The sequence below is a fragment of the Salmo salar genome, chromosome 05, assembly GCF_965601325.2.
Source record: "Salmo salar chromosome 05, fSalSal1, whole genome shotgun sequence".
Classification (NCBI taxonomy): Eukaryota; Metazoa; Chordata; class Actinopteri; order Salmoniformes; family Salmonidae; genus Salmo; species Salmo salar.
The window spans coordinates 56,565,765-56,590,622 of record NC_138295.1 but is presented as its reverse complement, the minus strand read 5'-3'; the positions used below and the strand labels follow the sequence as shown (position 1 = coordinate 56,590,622).

The 24,858-nt window shown below is 43.9% G+C and overlaps 1 protein-coding gene across 1 annotated transcript in view; it reads left to right on the top strand.

Annotated features, from left to right (window-relative positions):
* LOC106605147 (sodium/hydrogen exchanger 1) overlaps nucleotides 1-24,858 on the top strand; it is a 53,639-nt gene that overhangs the window by 20,951 nt on the left and 7,830 nt on the right. The window contains exons 2-11 of the mRNA XM_014200499.3: nucleotides 7,067-7,530; nucleotides 10,647-10,897; nucleotides 14,993-15,210; nucleotides 15,950-16,152; nucleotides 18,500-18,589; nucleotides 20,469-20,539; nucleotides 21,442-21,618; nucleotides 21,911-22,034; nucleotides 22,607-22,708; nucleotides 23,778-23,859. Of these exons, the coding sequence (XP_014055974.1) occupies nucleotides 7,067-7,530; nucleotides 10,647-10,897; nucleotides 14,993-15,210; nucleotides 15,950-16,152; nucleotides 18,500-18,589; nucleotides 20,469-20,539; nucleotides 21,442-21,618; nucleotides 21,911-22,034; nucleotides 22,607-22,708; nucleotides 23,778-23,859 (1,782 nt within the window). The remainder of the gene's footprint in view (nucleotides 1-7,066; nucleotides 7,531-10,646; nucleotides 10,898-14,992; nucleotides 15,211-15,949; nucleotides 16,153-18,499; nucleotides 18,590-20,468; nucleotides 20,540-21,441; nucleotides 21,619-21,910; nucleotides 22,035-22,606; nucleotides 22,709-23,777; nucleotides 23,860-24,858) is intronic.

Below are 24,858 nucleotides of genomic sequence, written 5' to 3'. Positions count from 1 at the left end.
GGACAACATTCCACAGGCCACAATCAACAGCCTGATCAGCTCTATGCGAAGAAGATGTCGCACTGCGTAAGGCAAATGGTGGTCACACCAGATACTGACTGGTTGTTTTGACCCACGCCCCTACTTTTCTTTTTAAAGGTATATGTGACCAGCAGAGGCATATCTGTATTCCCAGTCATGAGACATCAATAGATTAGGGTCTAATGAATTTATTTCAATTGACTGATTTCCTTATATTAACTAACTCAGAAAAAACTTTTGAAGTTGTTGCATTTTACGTTTATTTTTGTTCTGTGTGGATTGATGCACCGGTGCGTCAATAGACTAGGGGTTTAATTCATTGGGGTATGGTCGTAAACACGAATCCGGCTTGTCAGCCTTTGTCGTTTCGGTCGGGTTAGCCATCTAACTTCTTGCTATAGCCAGGCCAAGCAATTAGAGGAATAACTAATTTTTCCTTATTAGGAAACCATACCAACTTCAGCGCACAACGTCCAGGGGGTGAGCACGCTCTGCCACTAACTGACAGTTTAGTTGGCACAATGTAAGACAGTCTTGTTTTCTAATTGTTTGTTTTAGTAGCGTGAATCGTTCCTGTTCAAACTGAGGTGAAGAGCGGAATAATTCAAGGAATGAATCCGAGCCTCACGCTTATCACCTGTGGAAGGTGGGGCTTCCCGTGAGGCGCAGATTTCATTTGGCCCTGTCAGCCGTGATTCTAGAGCCTTAAACTGAAATCGCGAGAGTGTGACTCTCCATGGTATGTTCTACCGAAGTTGACTGAAAGGGAAGTCTTTTGACTGACACGAGACTGAAATGAACAACGCATTGAGAAATGTCATAACATGGAGTGACAACCTTAGACATCAGAAAATGCATTGCGGAGATGCGGCAGACCTAGTGCTGACAGCTCAGACCTTTCCAAACACATGCATAGTCACTGACACACATACAAACTTGGTATCCGGTTCCCTGCTGAATCTCTGGAATTTGACCTGTTGCTGCTGCCAGGTTATTTATGGCTTGTGGGGAGTCCAGGAACCTAATTTTCCTCCGGATCAGAGTCACTTCTCAGAGGAAATAGAAGGCACACAACTATGTTTGCAGGCTATGTATCAGAGTTGGGGTCAATTCCATTTCAAATCAGGAAGAACACTGAAATTCCAATTTGCTTTTCATTGAGGAAAAATTGGTATAGGAATTTGGTGTACTTTCTGAATTTAATTGGAATTGACTCCAACCCTGCTATGCATCTACTACTAATAACCTTTGCCATGAGCACTGGGATTAAATATTAGTCCAAAGAGTTTAGCTCTTAAGGGGCCAAGTAACTTGAGTTTGAGTTCTGCTTACATAAATTAGTATTGTTGACTATTGACAGTGTTGATTCTGAAATTACAAAAAAAACAAAATCTGTATAAACCGGAGACTTATGTTGCTCATCTAAACACTATTTGCTACATTCGGTGTATGATAGTGTTTATTTATGTTCATCCACTGTGGGATCCCCTATCAAAAGGACCCCTAGGCTATGTAGACTTTTGAATGTGTTTTATACACACAAAGGGTGTTTATTTTCAGAGTCAGTGGCAGCATGCTAAAACAGGCGTAACAGTTTGTGATAGGCTTAAGTGCATTACTCCTTCCTCCCCTCAGAAATCTAGAGCATTAGTCCCTAGAGGCCTAATTTGTAACAAGCATGCCTCGCTTGATAGCAAAGATATTCTTGTCAGTCAGCTCTAACTCCAAAGTTACAATATTGTTTGTACTTCTCTTTCAGCTGGCAACACGTCCGACAAGCTCTTATGTACTAGTGCCGGATTTTTCCGCTGGTTGTGGTTGCTCTCATGTTGAAGGGTGTGGTACAAGATGGCTTCGACAGACATGGTCACCCAGTTTCTAGCTCCTAGCCAACTTTGCAGTATTTGTGTTGGTATTATTTCTTACATTATTTGCTCAGAACGTTTCTAGTACTATTACCTACTGTCATTCACCAGACATTCAACCTGGATCCTTTGTTTGAACTGCCCGAGGCAGCCCCATTCATCCCGGGTGATACTCCTAAATGTCACCTCCAGAGAAGTGTGATCCTAGTCAATCTCAGGAGGTGGGCATGCCACCCACCACTTCTGAGTTTATTACTCGCTAACATTCAGTCCCTGGACAATAAAATAGATGAGCTCATGGGTGAGGATCTCCTTCCAGAAAGACATACTCTGTTTTACGGAATCGTGGCTCTCTCTGAATAGATTGTCCCTGTCCATACAACCAGAGGGGTTCTCCGTTCATCTCGCGGACAGGAACAAAGAACTCTCCGGGAAACACAGAGGTGGAGGAGTATGATTGGGCTAACTTACAGGAACTCAAGTCCTTTTGTTCTCCCGATCTGGAATACCTCGCCATCAAATGCCGACTGCATTACCTCTAGAGAGTTTTTAACACAATAGTGCCCTCCAAGCTCATCACTAAGCTCAGGGCCTTGGGTCTGAACCCCTCCTTGTGTAACTGGGTCGTAGACTTCCTGACGGTAGGCAACAAAACCTCTGTCAAAACCTTGTGCAACCAATCGCAGTGCTCCGATGGATAGCAACTGTCGTCGAGTCCAACACCTTCGGACAAACTCACACTTAAATTGCATGATAGCCAGTGAGTTTTCTTTAAAAAATGAATAGTTTAAATGGCTTAATAATTGAATGGTCCATCAAGAGCACTTTCTACTGTGATTCCTGAAATGCTGATCCTGTTGGTGGAGGATTATTCAAATCCAAAATTATACTTTTGTTACATTGCTTGTTAGCTCAGCTGGTTAACTAGCTCTCTCATTGAACACCAAATGTTGTTAACACTAGCTAGCTAGTTAGCCACTTAATATAACTTTTCCCAAAATGTATGTTAGCTAGCTAAGTTAGCAATATTATGAATACAACTCCCATCTGCTGTTGACATCAGGATACGATTTGAGAGCACTAGTTGGCTCCAAAAGATCATGCTTAAACACAGGTCTCGGAGTGAGAATGGTACACGTCAAGCTCTCAAACGAGTGATGCTCAAATCTAGCCTGAGCCTTTTGTAGTATCCTTCAAGCAGTCAGTGTCATCTTAACTCCTTTGTTCGCCCACATGGTGAAGATGCTTCCAATAAATTGTGGAAGGGTGCCAGTTTCCTTACGAAGCCAGTTGAAAGGAGAAGAGTGCCCCAAGCACCACGCATCTCTTTATGGGAAGATTAGGCCTCTCTGGGCCGTTTGTCACTGGAATTCCTCGGAGCTAGCACTGTAGTACTTTTAAAACAGCAGCTTTGTGTGGCAGTGTTCTGGACTCCATAGAGATGGCCTTGTTTAGCCCGTGAAAGAGTGTGTGTCCAAAGCTTAAAATGTTGCCTTCCAGCTGACTGAGTTGATGAAAAACATCAGATGCCCTGTAAACCCAGGAGATTGCAGTTTGCTGAGCGCGTTCAAGCTAAGTGAAGGCATCATCTGCTCATACATTGCCAATGTTCATTATTTTATAATTCACGGACTCTACTGTTTCCCACCGTAAACGCTTGCTCTTTTTCACACATTCCTCTCCTGACCACTTATCGTTGAAAACCTCTGACAGCGAGAAGGACCCTGATCATTATGTAACTGTCTGATTTGCTAATGATGACATGCTTATTTACTATACTCAGTGTGTGAGGAGTGAGTGTTGGAGAAGAGAAGTTTACCTGCCTTCATGCCTGCCTTTCATCTCCTTTCCATTGTGTTATTGACTGTACGCTTGTTTATTCCATGTGTAACTCTGCGTTGTTGTTTGTGTCGCACTGCTGTGCTTTATCTTGGCAAGGTCGCAGTTGTAAATGAGAACTTGTTCTCAACTAGCTTACCTGGTTAAATAAAGGTGAAATAATATTTTTTTAATTCTCTGTCCTAGCCTGACCAGGTGGTGCTGCCAATGTGCCACCGCTACCCTCGCTGAAGGGCTGCCAACGTGCCGTCCCACACTTTAATATCAGGGATTTTTCTTCTAATGAAATTAGGGATGCACCATATATCGACAGTCGTGAAGAGGGCACGTACCTGGTTCCTACCTGGAACCAAAAAGGGTTCTTCAAAGGGTTCTCTTATGGGGACAGCCGAGGAAGGTTCTAGAAATCACTTTTTTTCCCTAGGAGTGTAGTTTTGAAGCTGAAAATCTGAATTATCTCTATCCCACTGGAAGGTTGGATTCACTGTGGACTTAGAAAGGTGAAAGGCCCTACAACCAAAGAAATGTTTTAAAAACATTCTTACATCTGAAAACCAAAGGTTCATTATGTTAAATTGACTGTAGTGTACAGTGCCTTCAGAAGGTATTCACACCTCCTTGACTTTTTCCACATTTTGTTGTGTTACAGCCTGAATTTAAAATGGATTAAATTGAGGTTGTGTCAATGGCCTACACACAATACCCCATAATGCCAAAGTTGAATTATGTTTTAGGATTTCTTTTCATTCTCATCAAGATACAAAGTTTTGAAACACTGGGCCCTGGGACCAGGCTAGCCTACAGTGAGGGGGAAAAAGTATTTGATCCCCTGCTGATTTTGTACGTTTTCCCACTGACAAAGAAATTATCAGTCTATAATTTTAATGGTAGGTTTATTTGAACAGTGAGAGACAGAATAACAACAAAAAAATCCAGAAAAACACGTCAAAAATGTTATAAATTGATTTGTATTTTAATGAGGAAAATAAGTATTTGACCCCCTCTCAATCAGAAAGATTTCTGGCTCCCAGGTGTCTTTTTATACAGATAACGAGCTGAGATTAGGAGCACACTCTTAAAGGGAGTGATCCTAATCTCAGTTTGTTACCTGTAAAAAAGACACCTGTCCACAGAAGCAATCAATCAATCAGATTCCAAACTCTCCACCATGGCCAAGACCAAAGAGCTCTCCAAGGATGTCAGGGACAAGATTGTAGACCTACACAAGGCTGGAATGGGCTACAAGACCATCGCCAAGCAGCTTGGTGAGAAGGTGACAACAGTTGGTGCGATTATTCGCAAATGGAAGAAACACAAAAGAACTGTCAATCTCACTCAGCCTGGGGCTCCATGCAAGAATCTCACCTCGTGGAGTTGCAATGATCATGAGAACGGTGAGGAATCAGCCCAGAACTACACGGGAGGATCTTGTCAATGATCTCAAGGCAGCTGGGACCATAGTCACCAAGAAAACAATTGGTAACACATTACGCCGTGAAGGACTGAAATCCTGCAGCGCCCGCAAGGTCCCCCTGTTCAAGAAAGCACATATACATGCCCGTCTGAAGTTTGCCAATGAACATCTGAATGATTCAGAGGACAACTGGGTGAAAGTGTTGTGGTCAGATGAGACCAAAATGGAGCTCTTTGGCATGAACTCAACTCGCCGTGTTTGGAGGAGGAGGAATGCTGCCTATGACCCCAAGAACACCATCTCCACTGTCAAACATGGAGGTGGAAACATGCTTTGGGGGTGTTTTTCTGCTAAGGGGACAGGACCACTTCACCGCATCAAAGGGACGATGGACGGGGCCATGTACCGTCAAATCTTGGGTGAGAACCTCCTTCCCTCAGCCAGGGCATTGAAAATGGGTTGTGGATGGGTATTCCAGCATGACAATGACCCAAAACACACGGCCAAGGCAACAAAGGAGTGTCTCAAGAAGAAGCACATTTAGGTCCTGGAGTGGCCTAGCCAGTCTCCAGACCTTAATCCCATAGAAATTCTGTGGAGGGAGCTGAAGGTTCGAGTTGCCAAACGTCAGCCTCGAAACCTTAATGACTTGGAGAAGATCTGCAAAGAGGAGTGGGACAAAATCCCTCCTGAGATGTGTGCAAACCTGGTGGCCAACGACAAGAAACGTCTGACCTCTGTGATTGCCAACAAGGGTTTTGCCACCAAGTACTAAGTCATGTTTTTCAGAGGGGTCAAATACTTATTTCCCTCATTAAAATGCAAATCAGTTTATAACATATTTGACATGCGTTTTTCTGGATTTTTTTGTAGTTATTCTGTCTCTCACTGTTCAAATAAACCTACCATTAAAATTATAGACTGATAATTTCTTTGTCAGTGGGAAAACGTACAAAATCAGCAGGGGATCAAATACTTTTTCCCCTCACTGTATCTGAGCATGCATAATGTTGAGACAAGCAAACTGTTGCCTTGAGCCATGGCAGCTAATTGCGATCGTTTACTTGAAATGAATCCCAAAGAAATGGGATTAGGAAATAAACCATCAGAAAAAGTACTGTTGGCAGATCCTGTATAATTTTCTGTTACATTTAGGCCTAGTTAACGTCAAGTTGAAGTGAACCTTTTTCAGTCAAGTTTTCCTTGGTGATGATGTCATATGATCACTATGGGAGTGGGTGTGGCCTATTGTCTGTGAATGGTTTCTCTTTGAATGGAGTCACGAGATTAATATTATGAGGAATTTGTTTTGCATATCCATTTCCACTTTTGAGGAAATGCATGTGATTTACTGTGGGTGTGTGGTATGCAGCAGACCCTTCTCGTGTTCTGTTCCTGGTTCTTTGTCCCTTTTATTTGTTGTGTGTTTTATGTTCAGGGTTGTTTTGACTTGCAGATTCTGGACAGCTATCAAGTTTGTTTCCCCTGTGCATTCTCACCCACAAGCCATATCTACGAGGCCAAGACATATTCTGGACTGTTGAAATTGCACATGTGAAATCAAGTACTGCCATGTTAAATTAGCTTCTGTTCCACTTATAAACTAAGCTTATTCTGAATACTGATTTCTTTTTTTCAGAGGTAATTAATACGACTAGTTGATACATTTCATCCATTTGAATTGGGCAGTATCTGGACCTTACTAAGCACTATGAATGTGGTGGCTCACTTAGAAACGGAATATGCATTTGGTGGGGCTTTTAACTCAAACAGGTTCAGTGAGTCACTGGTGATTGTTTTCTGGTTCTTATCTTCAATGAGTTTGAAGTTTCATGTGACTGGTACATTCGAGATGCTGCCTAGAAAGTGTAAACCATGAGAACAATGAACGAGAACAATGCATCTAATCACCCTCTCCCTCCCTCAGGGTTCCACCTGATCCCGCGGCTGTCCAGCATCGTGCCTGAGTCCTGTCTGCTCATTGTGGTGGGCCTCCTGGTCGGTGGCCTCATCAAGCTGGCGGGCGAGGATGTACCCCCCGTGCTGGACTCCAACCTCTTCTTCCTGTGCCTCCTCCCCCCGATCATCCTGGATGCGGGCTACTTCCTGCCCATCCGGCCCTTCATGGAGAACATCGGCACCATCCTGATGTTCGCCGTGGTTGGCACCCTGTGGAACGCCTTCTTCGTAGGGGGTCTCCTCTACGCCGTGTGCCAGATCGAGGGCACGTACCTGAGCCAGGTGGAGCTGCTGCCCTGCCTGCTGTTCGGGAGCATCATCTCGGCCGTGGACCCGGTGGCCGTGCTGGCTGTGTTTGAGGAGATCCACATCAACGAGCTGCTGCACATTCTGGTGTTCGGAGAGTCGCTGCTCAATGATGCCGTCACTGTGGTGAGTGAGTGGTGGATGGGGTGGTATTTAGTGTTATGCAGTGCAATACAGTACAATGCAATTCTAGACAGTCAATGAATGAATTACAGTACAATCACGTCAGGGTCATCCCCCAAAAAAGATAATGCCATGCAGTACATTACTATACAGCACTATGCTATGCAGTACAATATAATAAAACCAAACTATATTTTCAGAAGTAGGCTACATACAGTGCCTTGCGAAAGTATTCGGCCCCCTTGAACTTTTCGACCTTTTGCCACATTTCAGGCTTCAAACATAAAGATATAAAACTGTAATTTTTTGTGAAGAATCAACAACAAGTGGGACACAATTATGAAGTGGAATGAAATTTATTGGCTATTTCAAACTTTTTTAACAAATAAAAAACTGAAAAATTGGCCGTGCAAAATTATTCAGCCCCCTTAAGTTAATACTTTGTAGCGCCACCTTTTGCTGCGATTACAGCTGTAAGTCGCTTGGGGTATGTCTCTATCAGTTTTGCACATCGAGAGACTGAAATTTTTGCCCATTCCTCCTTGCAAAACAGCTCGAGCTCAGTGAGGTTGGATGGAGAGCGTTTGAACAGCAGTTTTCAGTTCTTTCCACAGATTCTCGATTGGATTCAGGTCTGGACTTTGACTTGGCCATTCTAACACCTGGATATGTTTATTTGTGAACCATTCCATTGTAGATTTTGCTTTATGTTTTGGATCATTGTCTTGTTGGAAGACAAATCTCCGTCCCAGTCTCAGGTCTTTTGCAGACTCCATCAGGTTTTCTTCCAGAATGGTCCTGTATTTGGCTCCATCCATCTTCCCATCAATTTTAACCATCTTCCCTGCCCCTGCTGAAGAAAAGCAGGCCCAAACCATGATGCTGCCACCACCATGTTTGACAGTGGGGATGGTGTGTTCAGGGTGATGAGCTGTGTTGCTTTTACGCCAAACATAATGGTTTGCATTGTTGCCAAAAAGTTTGACTTTGGTTTCATCTGACCAGAGCACCTTCTTCCACATGTTTGGTGTGTCTCCCAGGTGGCTAGTGGCAAACTTTAAACAACACTTTTTATGGATATCTTTAAGAAATGGCTTTCTTCTTGCCACTCTTCCATAAAGGCCAGATTTGTGCAGTATACGACTGATTGTTGTCCTATGGACAGAGTCTCCCACCTCAGCTGTAGATCTCTGCAGTTCATCCAGAGTGATCATGGGCCTCTTGGCTGCATCTCTGATCAGTCTTCTCCTTGTATGAGCTGAAAGTTTAGAGGGACGGCCGGGTCTTCGTAGGTTCGCAGTGGTCTGATACTCCTTCCATTTCAATATTATCGCTTGCACAGTGCTCCTTGGGATGTTTAAAGCTTGGGAAATCTTTTTGTATCCAAATCCGGCTTTAAACCTCTCCACAACAGTATCTCGGACCTGCCTGGTGTGTTCCTTGTTCTTCATGATGCTCTCTGCGCTTTAAACGGACCTCTGAGACTATCACAGAGCAGGTGCATTTATACGGAGACTTGATTACACACAGGTGGATTCTATTTATCATCATTAGTCATTTAGGTCAACATTGGATCATTCAGAGATCCTCACTGAACTTCTGGAGAGAGTTTGCTGCACTGAAAGTAAAGGGGCTGAATAATTTTGCACGCCAATTTTTCAGTTTTTTATTTGTTAAAAAAGTTTGAAATATCCAATAAATTTCGTTCCACTTCATGATTGTGTCCCACTTGTTGTTGATTCTTCACAAAAAATTACAGTTTTATATCTTTATGTTTGAAGCCTGAAATGTGGCAAAAGGTCGAAAAGTTCAAGGGGGCCGAATACTTTCGCAAGGCACTGTACATCCTCCATATGAAGAGGACTCAGTTGTTAGTTGGCCTGTGATTGTGTTCTTGTTTCTGTGGGCAGGATATTGGTTTGGACTGGCACAAGAAATCAGAATAGCCTAGTACCAAATTAGCCCAATTTGAATTAGGCCTAGTCCTTTAGGAAAATCCCACCATACTTCTGTCACTGGAAATTGACTTCATACCTTCTAGCTAACATTTAGCTCCTCGCCAGGGATTGGTTGGTTAGGTTTTGGTGATTTGTGACCTTTGTACGAAAGCTGACCCAGTTTAGTGGGCCCCCAGTGCCCTCATTTATTTTCAATTATCTTCTCTCACAGCTTCCTTCTCTTTCCTCTGTTGAAACAGTTGTGAGATGGACCATCTCTCTCTTATGGGTTGGTCATTGAAAATATAAAGTATAAAAAACATTTTGAAGTTTTTTTATTTTGCTAGTTGCATCCTTGCGTGAAGGAGGCATCACATAGGCCAATTAAAAATACACTACTGTAAGTTGCTTTGGATAAAGTCGTGTGCTGTGTGGCATATATTATGCCTTCCCTGTAGCTCAGTTGGTAGAGCATGGTGTTTGCAACGCCAGGGTTGTGGGTTCGATTCCCACGGGGGGCCAGCACTGAAATGAAATGTATGCATTCACTACTGTAAGTCGCTCTGGATAAGAGCGTCTGCTAAATGACTAAAATGTAAATGTAAAATTATGAGGCACAACGGTTCCTGTTGCTATATTTATGCTCTGCTTTTTATACCCACACACTGGCTGTCTTGTTGATGGGACCAGTTCACTTCAAATAGTTTGGCCAAGTTATCAGTGCTGAAAAATCAGGGCCCCGGAAAAAAGTTCCCTGTTAGTTGTCGCATCCCACAGCCTGACAGACGCTATGATACCATTTATTACGTGCGTCTGTCCACGAGAGATTACGCAAACGTTTATCTTTCCTGTAGTGACTATACCAGAACGTTAGACCATATAATATCACTGGTTTACATGCCACTCAGCAGACACTTTTATCCACAGTACAGGGAGTGTATGCGTTTGTGGTCCCAGCGGGTATCAAACACATGACCCTGGGGTGCTAGCACCATGCTTTTACCAACGGAATCCAAACAGGTTTATTTTCGATTGTAGGCTCTAAAGTGTCAAACCCCCTCCATTCTCCCTAGGTCTTATACTACCTGTTTGAGGAGCACTCGGGCATGGGCTCTGTTATTCTCTGTACACTTGAGCCATGTCTCGATGGTCTCTCTCTCTCTCTCCCCCCCTCCTCTCTAGGTCTTATACCACCTGTTTGAGGAGTACTCTGGCGCAGGTGAGGTAACGCCGATGGACGTGGTCCTCGGGGTCATCTGCTTCCTGATTGTGTCGCTGGGCGGCATCGCCGTGGGCGCCATCTACGGTATCCTGGCGGCCTTCACCTCCCGGTTCACCTCGCACACCCGCGTCATCGAGCCCCTCTTCATGTTCGTTTACAGCTACATGGCTTACCTCTCGGCCGAGATGTTCCACCTGTCTGGAATTATGGCGTAAGTAAGGGGTGAGGGGTACGCACACACTCACAGACAAGCCAGACAGACAGACGCACTCACTCACTCACTCACTCACTCACTCACTCACTCACTCACTCACTCACTCACTCACTCACTCACACACACAATCTTCCTAGTGGCCAAGGTTTTTTGAGTTTCTCTCTGTCATGAATCATAGATATTGTTGATAATAAAAAAGGTTTCCGTGAGAGTTATGGTTAGGCTGAGGCTAAGTGGAGGTTTAGTGTTTATAATGCATTGACAGAGTGGCTGTGATGCGTGACCTTTTCAAACCTGTCCGGCTGGTCCAGCAACACCATTGATTCTGTGTTTAGCTAAAGAAAAGGTATGCCTATGTATTATTCGTGCATTATCTTCTACATTTCCTTGGAAAAAGAGCTCACTCATTAGTGTACACTGAATTAGATTCTTAGCTTCTTAGCAATGTTCATGACTAAATGGTCAAATAAATACAATGTAACTGGGTCTGTCCCAGTCAAGGACAGTTCTACGAGTTCTATCAAAACGGCAATAACTCACCTACATGTCGTGACAGGCCAACGGATGTGCAGCCCAGAGCAGGGATACACAACGCTCAATTTACAGCCCTGTCACACCTCTGGCCCATCTCCCTTCCTCTCCTCTCTTCCGCTTTCGTCTCCTGCTTTTTTATAAAAGGTGGTGGAATATGGATCATAAACATAGGTGCTGCTGATGAATTGAGTTTCCTGTTGGCGGGTTTTACAGGAGCAATGGTAGGACTGTAGGACAGTCTGTTCCCAGGCCTGTTGGCAGTCCGTCCGTGCCTTCCATCGTAAAGAGCATTTGGATTAGTATATAGTGTTTTTTATCCACTGCTTGTACATGAGCTCTCGCCCCGGAGTGAAATTGGGCGGAAATGGTGGACAAACAGCAGTGTGTTATGTAAGGGAATGAGGTAGATGGCTGCCCTTAAAGTCACTGAGGAGGGTTGACTCACGCTAGACACTCGGGATCCATACATCCAATCACAGTGAGTCATTGGTTAACTCATGGAACAAGCTGAGGAAATGGAGCCCTTGTTTCATAAGCTCCTACGCCACAGTTTCCAAAACAAACTGTATCCTTGTTGCAATGGCTCTACTGTACGTGAAATACTTGTTCTCTTATATACAGTATCGTTTGTTGTTGTTGACCTGTTTAATTGATGTGACTACTTTCTATGCCATGTCAATTTTTATTTTATTTATTTTATTTATTTCACCTTTATTTAACCAGGTAGGCAAGTTGAGAACAAGTTCTCATTTACAATTGCGACCTGGCCAAGATAAAGCAAAGCAGTTCGACAACATACAAAAACACAGAGTTACACATGGAGTAAAACAACATACAATCAATGATGCAGTAGAATAAAAAAAAATAAAAATAAATAAGACTATATACAATGTGAGCAAATGATGTGAGATAAGGGAGGTAAAGGCAAAAAAATGCCATGGTGGCAAAGTAAATAAAGTATAGCAAGAAAAACACTGGAATGGTAGATTTGTAGTTTGAAGAAAGTTCAAAGATAAAATATAAATAATATGGTGCAAAGGAGCAAAATAAATAAAATAAATACAGTAGGGGAAGAGGTAGTAGTTTGGGCTAAATTATAGATGGGCTATGTACAGGTGCAGTGAAGTACTAGGCTATAACTTTGCCATGAGCTTTAACCTGAATGTAATGTAGCCTATATTTACACTGTAGGTAGTTGGATTCATGCAGTAACATGGGGCCTCATTTATCAGAAGTAGAGAGTTTTCCCTTTGTGGGAAAGTGTGCGTTTCACCTCATACAGCTCAGACCATGCTTATGCACAACTTCTAGTGGTTGATTAATTGTATAGGAAAAGGAAGTGTTTGATGCACAGGAATTATAATAATAATTGTAGGCTAGTAGAAAACCGTCAAACGTAGGCCTAATGATGAAACTGATACATTTGCCGTTGGCAAGGCGATCGCATAGCATCGTGTAGTCTTAACGTATTTATTTTGTTATATAGGCCTAAGTCATTTTTCTATGGCAGGACATGTCTCTCCTCTTCTGACATGACTGGTTTATTCCTGCTACACAACAAATAGTAGACTACCGTTTATCAGTTGCTCATTCAACGTGCTCGAAAGTAAATAGACCGGTAGTCTATTTGACAGTGTGCAGGCTACAGTGCTGTGCGATAGGAGTGCGACATCATAGCCTATATAATCTGAGCCTATACCAAGACAGGAGATAGAAACACAATCATGTATCGATAAACAAAATATTGAACAACAAGTCGTCTTGTGCATAGAAGTGTGGAATATAGCATTTAGGCTACCTTTAAGTAGTTTGAAAGGACAACCAATCTTGCCGAATGCGTGGCCAGTGTTTGGCACTGCAAAAGATTCAAACATTCTGCCCACACCTCTACAGAAATGTGATCACATTTGCCATTGCGCTTTCTTTTAGAAACTGTCATGGCCCGGTTCCAACATTTCCAAATCATACCGCAAATTAGGGTGTTTGTTACCATAAAAGGTGAATGGAGTGCGCTTTCCAGGCGGGGTTGTAGCGCTCTGATTTATCAATAATAACATGGTTATAAATGTTGTCCCTGGTATAGTTATGTTAAGTATTATGCTTACCAATAGATGGCAGGATTGTATTAGGGCTGGGAATTGCCAGGGACCTCACGATACGATATTATCACGATACGATATTATCACGATACTTAAGTGCCGATTTAAGATATGTATTGCGATTCTCACAATTCTATATGTATTGCGTTTCGATACGGCAATTGGATGTTCCAAACATATTGCTCACTAAATGTCTGCTGCAGAGAGACGAGACTGGTCATCTCTGTATACCCGTCACAAGACCCACTGGTCGATGCTTATTTATAAAACCCTCTTAGGCCTCACTCCCCCCTCCCCCTATCTGAGATATCTACTGCAGCCCTCATCCTCCACATACAACACCCGTTCTGACAGTCACATTCTGTTAAAGGTCCCCAAAGCACACACATCCCTGGGTCGCTCCTCTTCAGTTCGCTACAGCTAGCGACTGGAACGAGCTGCAACAAAACACTCAAACTGGACAGTTTTATCTCAATCTTTTCCTTCAAAGACTCAATCATGGACACTCTTACTGACAGTTGTGGCTGCTTTGTGTAATGTATTGCTGTATCTACCTTCTTGCCCTTTGTGCTGTTGTCTGTGCCCAATAATGTTTGTACCATGTTTTGTGCTGTTGTTATGTTGTGTTGCTGCCATGCTCTTGTCATGTGTTGCTGCCTTGCTATGTTGTCTTAGGTCTCTCTTTATGTAGTGTTGTGTTGTCTCTCTTGTTGTGATGTGTGTTTTGTCCTATATTTATTTTCTATAATTTTTTTAAATCCCAGGCCCCTGTCCCCATACGAGGCCTTTTGCCTTTTGGTAGGTGGTCATTGTAAATAAGAATTTGTTCCTGACTTGCCTAGTTAAATAAAGGTTAAATAAAAAAAGAGCGGGCATGATAACTAGTTTTGAACAGTCAGGGAAATATAAGTTCTAAAAACGTTGGCTCACCATTTGGTTCAAGTACAATTGACTAGCGCCATCTAATGCTACCTACAGTAACAGAAATCGATACTTGGAGTCAAATATCGATATAATATCGTCCAAAAATAATGTTGCGATGTGTAACTGTAACAATCCCCCCCACCCCCCATCACTATATTGCATCAATATCAAATCCAATCACAATGTATTGGTCACGTACACACTTTAGCACGTCTAATAGCGAGCGGGTGTAGCAAAATGCTTATGTTACAATATAGAGTTTGCTTCCTTATATCCGTAGCCCTTTAAATGTCTGCCATATTTCTTTGCTCAGGGAACCTCTGGTAGGTGCAGCCAGTAAATGAATCATTAAGTTCCAATGAAATACTAAAGCGTACTTCTGTGTCCGGAGTTTTCGTTCTAAGATGCTACAATTCAGAATAGACATTAAATGATGGGACGTTGTCAGACAAGAATAGGTTTCTTTCTTAGAGAACTCCATTTATAATCTTCCCGTGTGTGTGTCTCCTCTCTCTCTCTCTCTCTCTCTCACCAGGCTGATTGCGTGCGGCGCGGTGATGCGTCCCTACGTGGAGGCCAACATATCCCACAAGTCCCACACCACCGTCAAGTACTTCCTGAAGATGTGGAGCAGCGTGAGCGAGACCCTCATCTTCATCTTCCTGGGCGTGGCCACGGTGGCCGGGCCGCACGCCTGGAACTGGACCTTTGTCTCCGTCACCGTCATCCTCTGTCTGGTGTCACGAGTCATTGGTGAGTCGGACACTGATACCTTCTTGTACTGTACCAGTCTCTACATCAGATTCCAAAAGATAGTGAGAGAAATGACGTGACAGGCCTACCTTTCTCATAGTTTGTCATAATTTGATCAAGTTGTTTCAGTAGATGATGCGATACAGATTTTTTTACATTCTCAATTTGACAAGGGATAGTTATTATTGGAGCCAGACTGAAATACCAGTCACTACATTTCAGTTAGGTAATGAGGCAACTATTAGAGGAAGTGCCCCTTGTGACCTCCACTTGGTCTTCACATCGAGGAAGCCCAGATGTCAACAGACTCGTCAGATACACGTCCCTAAAAAAGGAAGCATGAATATTTCTTTCAAGTATTATGCCATTTCTGCAGTTATAGATAGATTCAATGCAGACCTCCATATGACTTTACTTGCCAGTTTGAAACCTAGTGACTTGACATTGCACTTGATCCCCATTGACCATTCTCTATTCTCACCAAACATCCTATAGTTTCTGATTCTTACAATCTGCTAGTTTCACAATGTGTGTTCCAATGTCTCCAATGTAGTTTGTGGGCTCTACTCCTCTTTCTCAGAAGCTTTTGGTCAATTTGGAAAGTGGATCCTTAACCTTTCTTAGGTTCTATTGAGGCTGGTATTGGCTGTGTGTAAGGAGGGCGCAAACATGGAGTCAATCAGATAAAAGGCCTTGAAGGTTGACTCACTTCTGTGCGCTCTCTCTCTCTCTCCCCCAGGCGTGGTGGGCCTTACCTTTATCATCAACAAGTTCCGCATCGTCAAGCTGACCACCAAGGACCAGTTCATTGTGGCCTACGGTGGCCTGCGAGGGGCCATTGCCTTCTCCCTGGGCTACCTGCTAGACAAGGACCACTTCCCCATGAGGACCATGTTCCTCACCGCCATCATTACCGAAATCTTCTTCACCGTGTTTGTACAGGTGGGTACTGGGCCAGTCCATTAGCACGAAGCCTGGTCCCAGATCTGATATCTAGGCACCTTGTCACGCCAGTCACCACAGTTGTCACACCAATCACCACAGTTGTCACGCCAATCACCACAGTTGTCACGCCAATCACCATAGGAGTTGGCAAGATGGCACAAAAAGAGCTGGTACCTGGCTAGCAACCCTCTAATTCTGCTTATGTCTTCAGATTGAAATTATGGAAAGTTAAAAAGACTATCAAATCAAATGTGTCACTGAGTGAACACTAAATATAGGAAGTTGACTATATTACAGAGTGCTTTGGGGTCAAAATAGGTTGCTTTGCTACTAAATTGTGCTGTTGCTCTCTTGTCCCTAGTATATTTTAAGGCCTAAAGTGTTCAATGGTTTTCAATGTTTGTTTGAACCCATTGCACTGCTGGTGTGACAAAATTTCACTGCAGCTACTACTTTGAAGCGCGCGCGCACACACACACACACACACACACACACACACACACACACACACACACACACGGTCCGTTTGAAGCTCCATGTGTCAGATATTCCCCAGTCCTGCTGAGCAAACTCATCTTACAGTGAAGCTGTTGATGTACGCTGAAGTTCTAGGATGCTCGTCATCTAGCAGAGTATCCCCAAAATGGCAGCTACTAAAATAAAGCCTTCTATAAGCCTTTTATGAAATAAATGTCCTCAGTAAATGACGTATTCATTTTTTTTTACTCAGTGCTGGCAGTCTAGGATGTTCTTAGCTGTAGACTAGGTGGGGGTTTCACCTGCAGTTGTGCGATTGCTGCAGTAGGTGTGTGTGAGTGGTGTTAGAATGTGTAAGTGCATGCATGTGTGTGTTTGGAGTGTGTGCGTGCTAGCTAGCTAGCATCCATATGTTTTTCTATGCATGTGTTTGGAGTGTGTGTGTGTGCATGCTAGCTAGCTAGCTAGCTAGCTAGCTAGCATCCATACTATGCATGTGTTTGGATTGGGTGCATGCTAGCTAGCTAGCATCCATAAGTTTTTCTATGCATGTGTTTGGATTGGGTGTGTGCGTGCATGGTGCTGGCAGGGGTATTATTTAAGGGCCAGAATCTGTTGTCATCCACTCAGGGTCTAATAGTTAACCAGATAACGTATCGTTCTCTCTCACAAGGAGATTAAGTCTAAAGCCTACACACACACACACACACACACACACACACTTGAACGGACACACACACACACACACACACACACACACACACACACACACACACGACACGGACACACACACACACACACACACACGGACACACACACACTGGAACGGACACCCACACACACTGGAACGGACACACACACACACACACACACTGGAACGGACACACACACACACACACACACACACTGGAACGGACACACACACACACACACACACTGGAACGGACACACACACACTGGAACGGACACACACACACTGGAACGGACACACACACACACACACACACACACACTGGAACGGACACACACACACACACACACACTGGAACGGACACACACACACGGACACGGACACACACACACACACACTGGAACGGACACACACACACTGGAACGGACACACACACACACACTGGAACGGACACACACACACACGGACACACACTGGAACGGACACACACACACACACACGGACACACACACACACACACGGACACACACACACACTGGAACGGACACACACACACACACACACTGGAACGGACAGCACACACACGGACACACACACACACACCACACACACACACACACACACACGACGGACAGCACACACACACACACACTGGAACAGGATAAGAGATTGCTTGAACCAGTATGCCAAGTGGTATATTAACCAGCACTGATAATACCGTTTCCCAGCACATCTCATTTAAATGCAAATGTCGCTTGACTGCTAAATTGTTTGAGAGGACATTGGATGCATTTTAGCATTTTATTTCCACCTGAGCTGCTGCTTCGAGTCAAGAGGAAAGGTTTTTAGCAACTCCTGACACACTATAAGAGAAAAAAGGCTCGGGGCGACCCTGACTTGTGTGTGGTGTGTGTGCGTGACATGTTTTAGATTTGGTACGGCCTAATCAATATGTATTAGATCGCAAATCGCCTCATAGTGTGAATGTGTGCATCTGCCCATAGCCAGTGGAAACGAACATGCACACGAATGAAAGGTATTGAAATGGACATTTGCAGGCTTCTCTTGGGTCGCTGGTGTCGCGTAGTATTTAAAGATGGACATTTATCATTTGTTCTTTAGGATCTCAAATTGTACCTTTCTTCTCTTTCTCTCTTCTCCTCCTCCCCTATTCAGGGCATGACTATCAAACCCCTGGTGGACCTGTTGGCCGTGAAGAAGAAGCAGGAGGCCAAGCGCTCCATCAATGAGGAGATCCACACCCAGGTAACCTTTTTAACCATCACCAACCCCCTCACATCCTGGCCTCTCCTTCTCTAACCCCTCCTCTGTAGCCGGACCACCCATCAGACAAGTTCATTTCCTCCTGGGGAAATACGAGCTCTGGGCCCGTATTCATAAAGCGGCTCATGGTAAGAGTGCTGATATTTAAGATCTAAATGGCAGAACTGATCCTAGATCTGCACTGCTACTCTGAGACATTTTATAAATACAGGCCCAACAGGCCCTGGGTCAGGTTATGAAATTTGCAGCTCAAGAGCAAGAAACTCACTGAAGCTACAGTGCAAGGCTGGTCTTGTTCACTGTAATTATCTAACCAGCTTGCCGTTTTTAAAACGGGCTATTGCATTAATGGCTGTGGATAAATGAACGATTTGGTTATTTCAATCTGAGGGATGTCCATTTTGACTTTCAAATTCAGTATCTGTCCAGACTACAGTACTGTCATTACATGTTGAGTGCCAAATATTGCTCTGCGCTTCCCCCGTACTGGCCATTAATGGAATTATCTTCTGCTAATGTATTTAGTCTTGCTGACATTGCCTTGCTGGGGTTTTAATAATGGAAAGCAGCATTCCCCTGCTTCCTCTTAACTCGGACTAATTAAACTTCTTGCATTGTTTCCATGGCTCCCAATAAACCATCCTCTCATTCTCCACTGTCTCCACCAACTCATCCACCCTGGTTGCCAGATTGGCAAGTTTAATCCCCCTGCTTAGGCCTGGCTTCCTCTGGTGCTACTGGTCATTCTCTCTCTGCCCTCGAGTGACCACTGAGCAGCACGGCACACCGTCTCTCGGTAGCTACTGTTGCTAATAATAGCCACAGAATAATGTCACGGCACGTACTGTACACGCACACAGTGTGTCTCTACGGGGCTCTGTTGGCTCTCTGGTGCACCGAGTAGCGATGAGTCACCGGCGCTCTTGGCTAGACGCCCCGGTTACCAGCTTATAGCTTCTTCCCCATTGTAAATGGCAGTGATGTAAAGTCAACCGAGCTGTTTTAGGACTCCTGGAGTGCACCGGGAGTGGATGAGGGCATCTTAGAGCCAGGAGGAGTCCCTCAGGGTTTTAGTGTCTGAACCATTAGGTTTGTGGTCTCACAAATTGGTCAGTAGGTTGTTTGATGAATGGATATTTGAGGCTGCAGTTGTTTTACTCAAGAATCTCTTGACTAATTGGCACCTGGGGCTGACCCTGACGTACTGTGTGTCACCTTGCCTGAGGCTTTCATTATAAAGTACTATTGTGAGAAATGGGAACGTTTTCTTCGACCAGAGATAGAACTGATGCAGAAACTACTGTCAAGAAAATCCCTTCGCTGCCCTAGAATATTGCTATGCGTGTCGATTTCGATGCAAATTTAAAATAAATTCAGTGGCACGACCAAACTGCTTGTTCCCATAGCAACTCTGCATGTCAAACTGTCCCTGTGCAGAACTGTCACAGCAGTGGCCATAATCAAAATACAGGAACAAAATTGACCACCAACTGAATGTCATCTGCCAGTTCCTATTTCTCTGCTTCAATCTGTGAACGTGATGGACATCATCTAGGCCTAATGCTCTCTCTATTGGCCAGATTGTGGCCAATCACTGTTGCAAGTGGGAGAATCTCCATGGAGAAAAGGCTACTTAGGCTACTCAATCCAAAAAATGACAAAATGGTGGCCTGTATGATGTGAAAATATACCTCTCTGGACTATGTAAAAGAGACAGGAAAAAGTAGTAACAGATTAGGCTTGGTTACACTTTTTACTTCCCTATTAAAAAAAACGTAAAAAAAACATTTCAAATATCTGTCCCTCTTGTTGGTTAGCGTAGATACAATATTTAGACGTAAACGTTGTTTTCTCCCCGTAGTTCCTGGACCATCTGCTGACTGGCATTGAGGACATCTGTGGACACTACGGCCATCACCACTGGAAAGACAAGTAGGTAGCAAAGGGTGGACTTAAAGGGTCACGGTGACAAGCGCTGTATATTTTATTTTCACCGTATAAAAACATTTGATTACCTCTTATTCAAGTTAAGATCCTTAACGTGACACCTTTCTAGTACACAGTCTCTTTCCTTTGGTTTGACTTGTGTTCTCAGTTTTAACAGTGTCAAGAAAGATCCTAAGGCTAACTCCGTAAACGTGGCGGTGACGCTGCGATCCTTCGGGCGTTGGCAGTAACAGCTAGCACCTTAAGTGGATTATCTTTCAGAACAGATGGGTTTTTCCTTCAAATGAAACCTTACCGAATCCATTAATGTGATGGGAATCATAAAGCATCGCCATTCCTAACCGAGTGAACCTCAATCATTTTGTGCGTTTTCCTTCCCTATGCAGTATTTACCCACAACAGTATGGCGTTTGAACAGCCCATGGGTGTTCTATGTGGCAGTTATTCTCTCAAGAGAACCATGTAGAAGATTTGCTCAGACATCTCTGTAAGCCGATTTATCACCCGGCAGTTGTCATATATTTCACCTTCAGATCCAGTTCCGAACAGACTTTAGAGCGTCGAGACAACACGACGTCTAACTGGATCGATCTCTCTGGTGTAGAGTCCCTCCTTTTAGAACATTTTGATGAAAACGCTGGGCTCATCCTATAGCGGTCCGTTTTCACAGTGTGTGTTCCTGCCAGTGACAACACGGTCTCCCAATGTTGTGTGTGTGTGCTCTACTCTTATTCAAGAGCTTTTCATCAATTAACCTTTAAGGTTTTAATGAGGCTGGTAATGGCTGTGTAATATGGCGGGAACAAGACATGGAGGCAATTGGATAAAAGGATTTAAAGGTTGACTTGTTTTCTCATCTCTCCGATCTCTCCCTCTCTCCCCTTCAGGCTAAACCGCTTCAACAAGAAGTACATAAAGAAGTGCCTGATAGCGGGCGAGCGCTACAAGGAGCCGCAGCTCATCGCCTTCTACCACAAGATGGAGTTCAAGCAGGCCATCGAGCTGGTGGAGAGCGGCGGGGGCGTCAATCTGCCCTCCGCAATGCCCTCGCAGGTCTCCATGCAGTGAGTGCTCCGCCCTCGTTCCTCCTCCAGCTCCTTTTAAGCTCACCAGCGCTACACTTAAAAGCCATTTCCACATTGTCTGCGAGCGCCAGAGGTTTGAAAGTCAAGAGGCTGAACTATCAATTACTTCCTGTAAATAACTGGTATGGGAGAAATGTGCCTGAATCTTTCTCGTGGGTGTTACAGGAAGTAATTGCTAAGTGAGTTAAGAGCTTGGTAATGGCCAACAACCATAGTTATCCACAGAGCCGCAGTCAACATGTCTCTTGTTTTTCTCCGTCCTCTCTCCCAGGAACATCCAGCCCAAGAAGCTGCCGCCTCCTGTAGCAGAGCGGGCCCTGCCTCAGTTCACCAAGGGCCGTGAGGAGGAGATCAGGAAGATCCTCAGGAGTAACCTGCAGAAGACCCGCCAGAGGGTGAGCGCTGATCCAGGATCAGATTTACCCTCTGCTAATCTGAGGGGTAACATCAGGAGGGCAACTGCAAAGCTGATCTCGGATCCATTTTTTTTTGGGGGGGGGGGGGGGTTTGCTCTCGGCTAGTAATGTAGGAATTCAGATGCACACTCTGTTAGTCAAGAGAAGACAATTTAACATGATATAATATATGCCATTTAGCAGAACCTTTTATCCATAGCGACTTAGTCATGCTTGCATACATTTTACATACATTGCTTCGTTTGTCATGTCCTCATTAGTATTGTCAAACGTAAAATCTCTTAAGATTATAGTACTGAAGTAGTCGTGAGCCCGTATCGTTATGAATACAAGTGTGCATTGTTGCTGTGTGGTCCTAGACTAGACCTCCCTGTCCCGTGGTGTGAGTTGAATGAATGTGTTTTGTTTCTCCTTCCTCCCAGCTGCGCTCCTACAACAGATCCACTCTGGTGCCTGAAAAGTGTATTATTGTTATTATTATTATGTGGTCCTAGCTCAATAGCATTCCTGTCCCATAGTGTGAGTTTAGTGTGTGTTGTCTCTCCCTCCAGCTGCGCTCCTACAACAGACACACTCTGGTGGCCGATCCCTTCGAGGACGGATGGAATGACTTCATCCTGAAGAAGCAGAGGTTGATCGAGCTAGAGAAGAAGGTAAGACCTGCAGACTCTCCTAGCCTGGTTAAACCAGATTGAACGCTGCGTTCACCATTGTTGTGCTCACTTAGTCTGGAATTCTACTAATTCAATAGAACTATATTTATCCCCTCATGGGCAAACGATACATAAATAGACGGATACATGCAGTCCTCCCAAAAGTAATCGGTCCAAACAGCCTACTCTCTGAAAGAGGGTGGATTAAGGATGGAAGCCCACGTGGTCAAACGCTGTTCTTTCGATCTGGTCATAACATCTGTTCTTCTGGGTGAAACGATGAAATGTAGCAAAATCCGTTTTGGAAGCCATGCTCCCCCAGACATAGAGAGAACTTCAACAGACAACCAGACTCAAAGTTCTCTCACTACTCACAGTAGTAAACTTTCTTTAAAACAATCACATTAATTTAGCCTAACTATGATGGATTTAGTCTGTGTGTGTGTCCCCCACACTCAATTAATTTGCCTGACACAATCAGTTCCTGATTCATTTATGCAGCCTTGTGGCCCGATGGCCAACATGCATTTAATCAGTCTCTAATTATGTAATGAAAATGGAAGTAAATAGAACTGTTTGATTTTAGAAAGGGCACTGTAGACTGAGGACTCTGCAGATCCTAGCAGAATTGTTTATTTTGGAAATGAAGTAACATTTTGATTGAATAACTTTTTAAAGGGCACTGTATGAGGAAAACGCTGATCCCGACAGACCGGTAAACACAATTTACTGACCTGTCAAACTTTAATGGCACTTTTGTCTTCAAGATGTGTCTTGGTTGGGCTTTATGATATTGGCAGTCATATTGTGTTGTATTGATTTGGTGTAGGCCTATCTAGCGTTTGGATGTATTGCTGTAATGCATTTCTTTCTGTATAGTTGACCTCACTAAATCATTTCCATTAAAATGGACAACGTATCGTAAGTAATATGGCTGTATGGCACTACGCTTTAATCTAAAGTGACTGGCAGTCGCCGACGTACAGTATTCACTACGTGTGTCTGATGCGGGAATCGAACCCACAACCCTTGTATATTTAAAGGGTTGCTTGTGTGTGCCTGTGAACAGATGACAGAGATGAGTAACTACCTCACAGTCCCTGGCACAGTTCCCGACTCCCCCACCATGTGCAGAGCCAGACTGGCCTCAGGTGAGTCCATCCTACACCCACATCACACTCTGACACTCCCCTCTTACACCATCGTGCCAACCTCTACCGTTACTGGTCTGGCGCTGATATTTCTTTTCAAATGGTCCTTTCCAGCATGGTTCCAGGAACTATGGTGGATGTGTAACCAGGCTAGCTTGGCTTGGCTTAGTAGTGTGAACCAACACTTGTTGTAAGGTTCCTTTTTGAAGCAACAGGAAAGATGATGGAAGCAAACCTGTTCCGTCGCAGACCTTTTGGGCACCTTTGCACTTTATCACTTGAAAAATACATTTTGATGTAGTTTTGAGTCGAAAGGAACCCGTTTACTTCACACGTAGTATACTTAGTTTGGCAAGATTGTACAGTTTCTAATGTTTAAGGGCTGTCAATGATGCTATCTGCAGAATGCATTATTATATTACGCTCTTATACAGTAGGCTACTCCACCTTTTTATTGTATTTCGACTGGAAATATGTTTGCATGTGTAAGTTGGCATGTAAAGCAGCATTGCGCTTGGTTTCATTGTAGGCAGTGGTTTCAAAGCTGAGAAGGGAGGGGCCAAAGTAATTCCAGGTATGTAGTACAGTTCTAGTGAGTGTAGAAGGCTGTGGTGACCAATGGCCTCGGCTACAAACGTACTGTATATGCATGTAAATGTTGCTTGCTTCCATTTGTAAATGCAATACGTATGATTGTAGCATACATTTTTTTTTCTTCATGGGATTGACATGATCAGGTTACGGAATGATGCGGCGACACCGTTGTAATTGTCTGTTCATGATTGTGTTTTTTTTTTAATGAGTAATGTGAGTCTTTTTGTGAATGTGTATTTGTATGTCTATTTTTGTTCGGGGAACTGTTTACGTATTTGTTCTAGTCAGGGTTGGCCAACCCTAGTCGTAGAGAGGCACAGTGTGTGAGCTGCTGTTCTAGGCCAGCTCAGCACTAGTGCACCTGCTTCTACTAAACAAGCCATGCCATGACGCGGTGGAACGTTC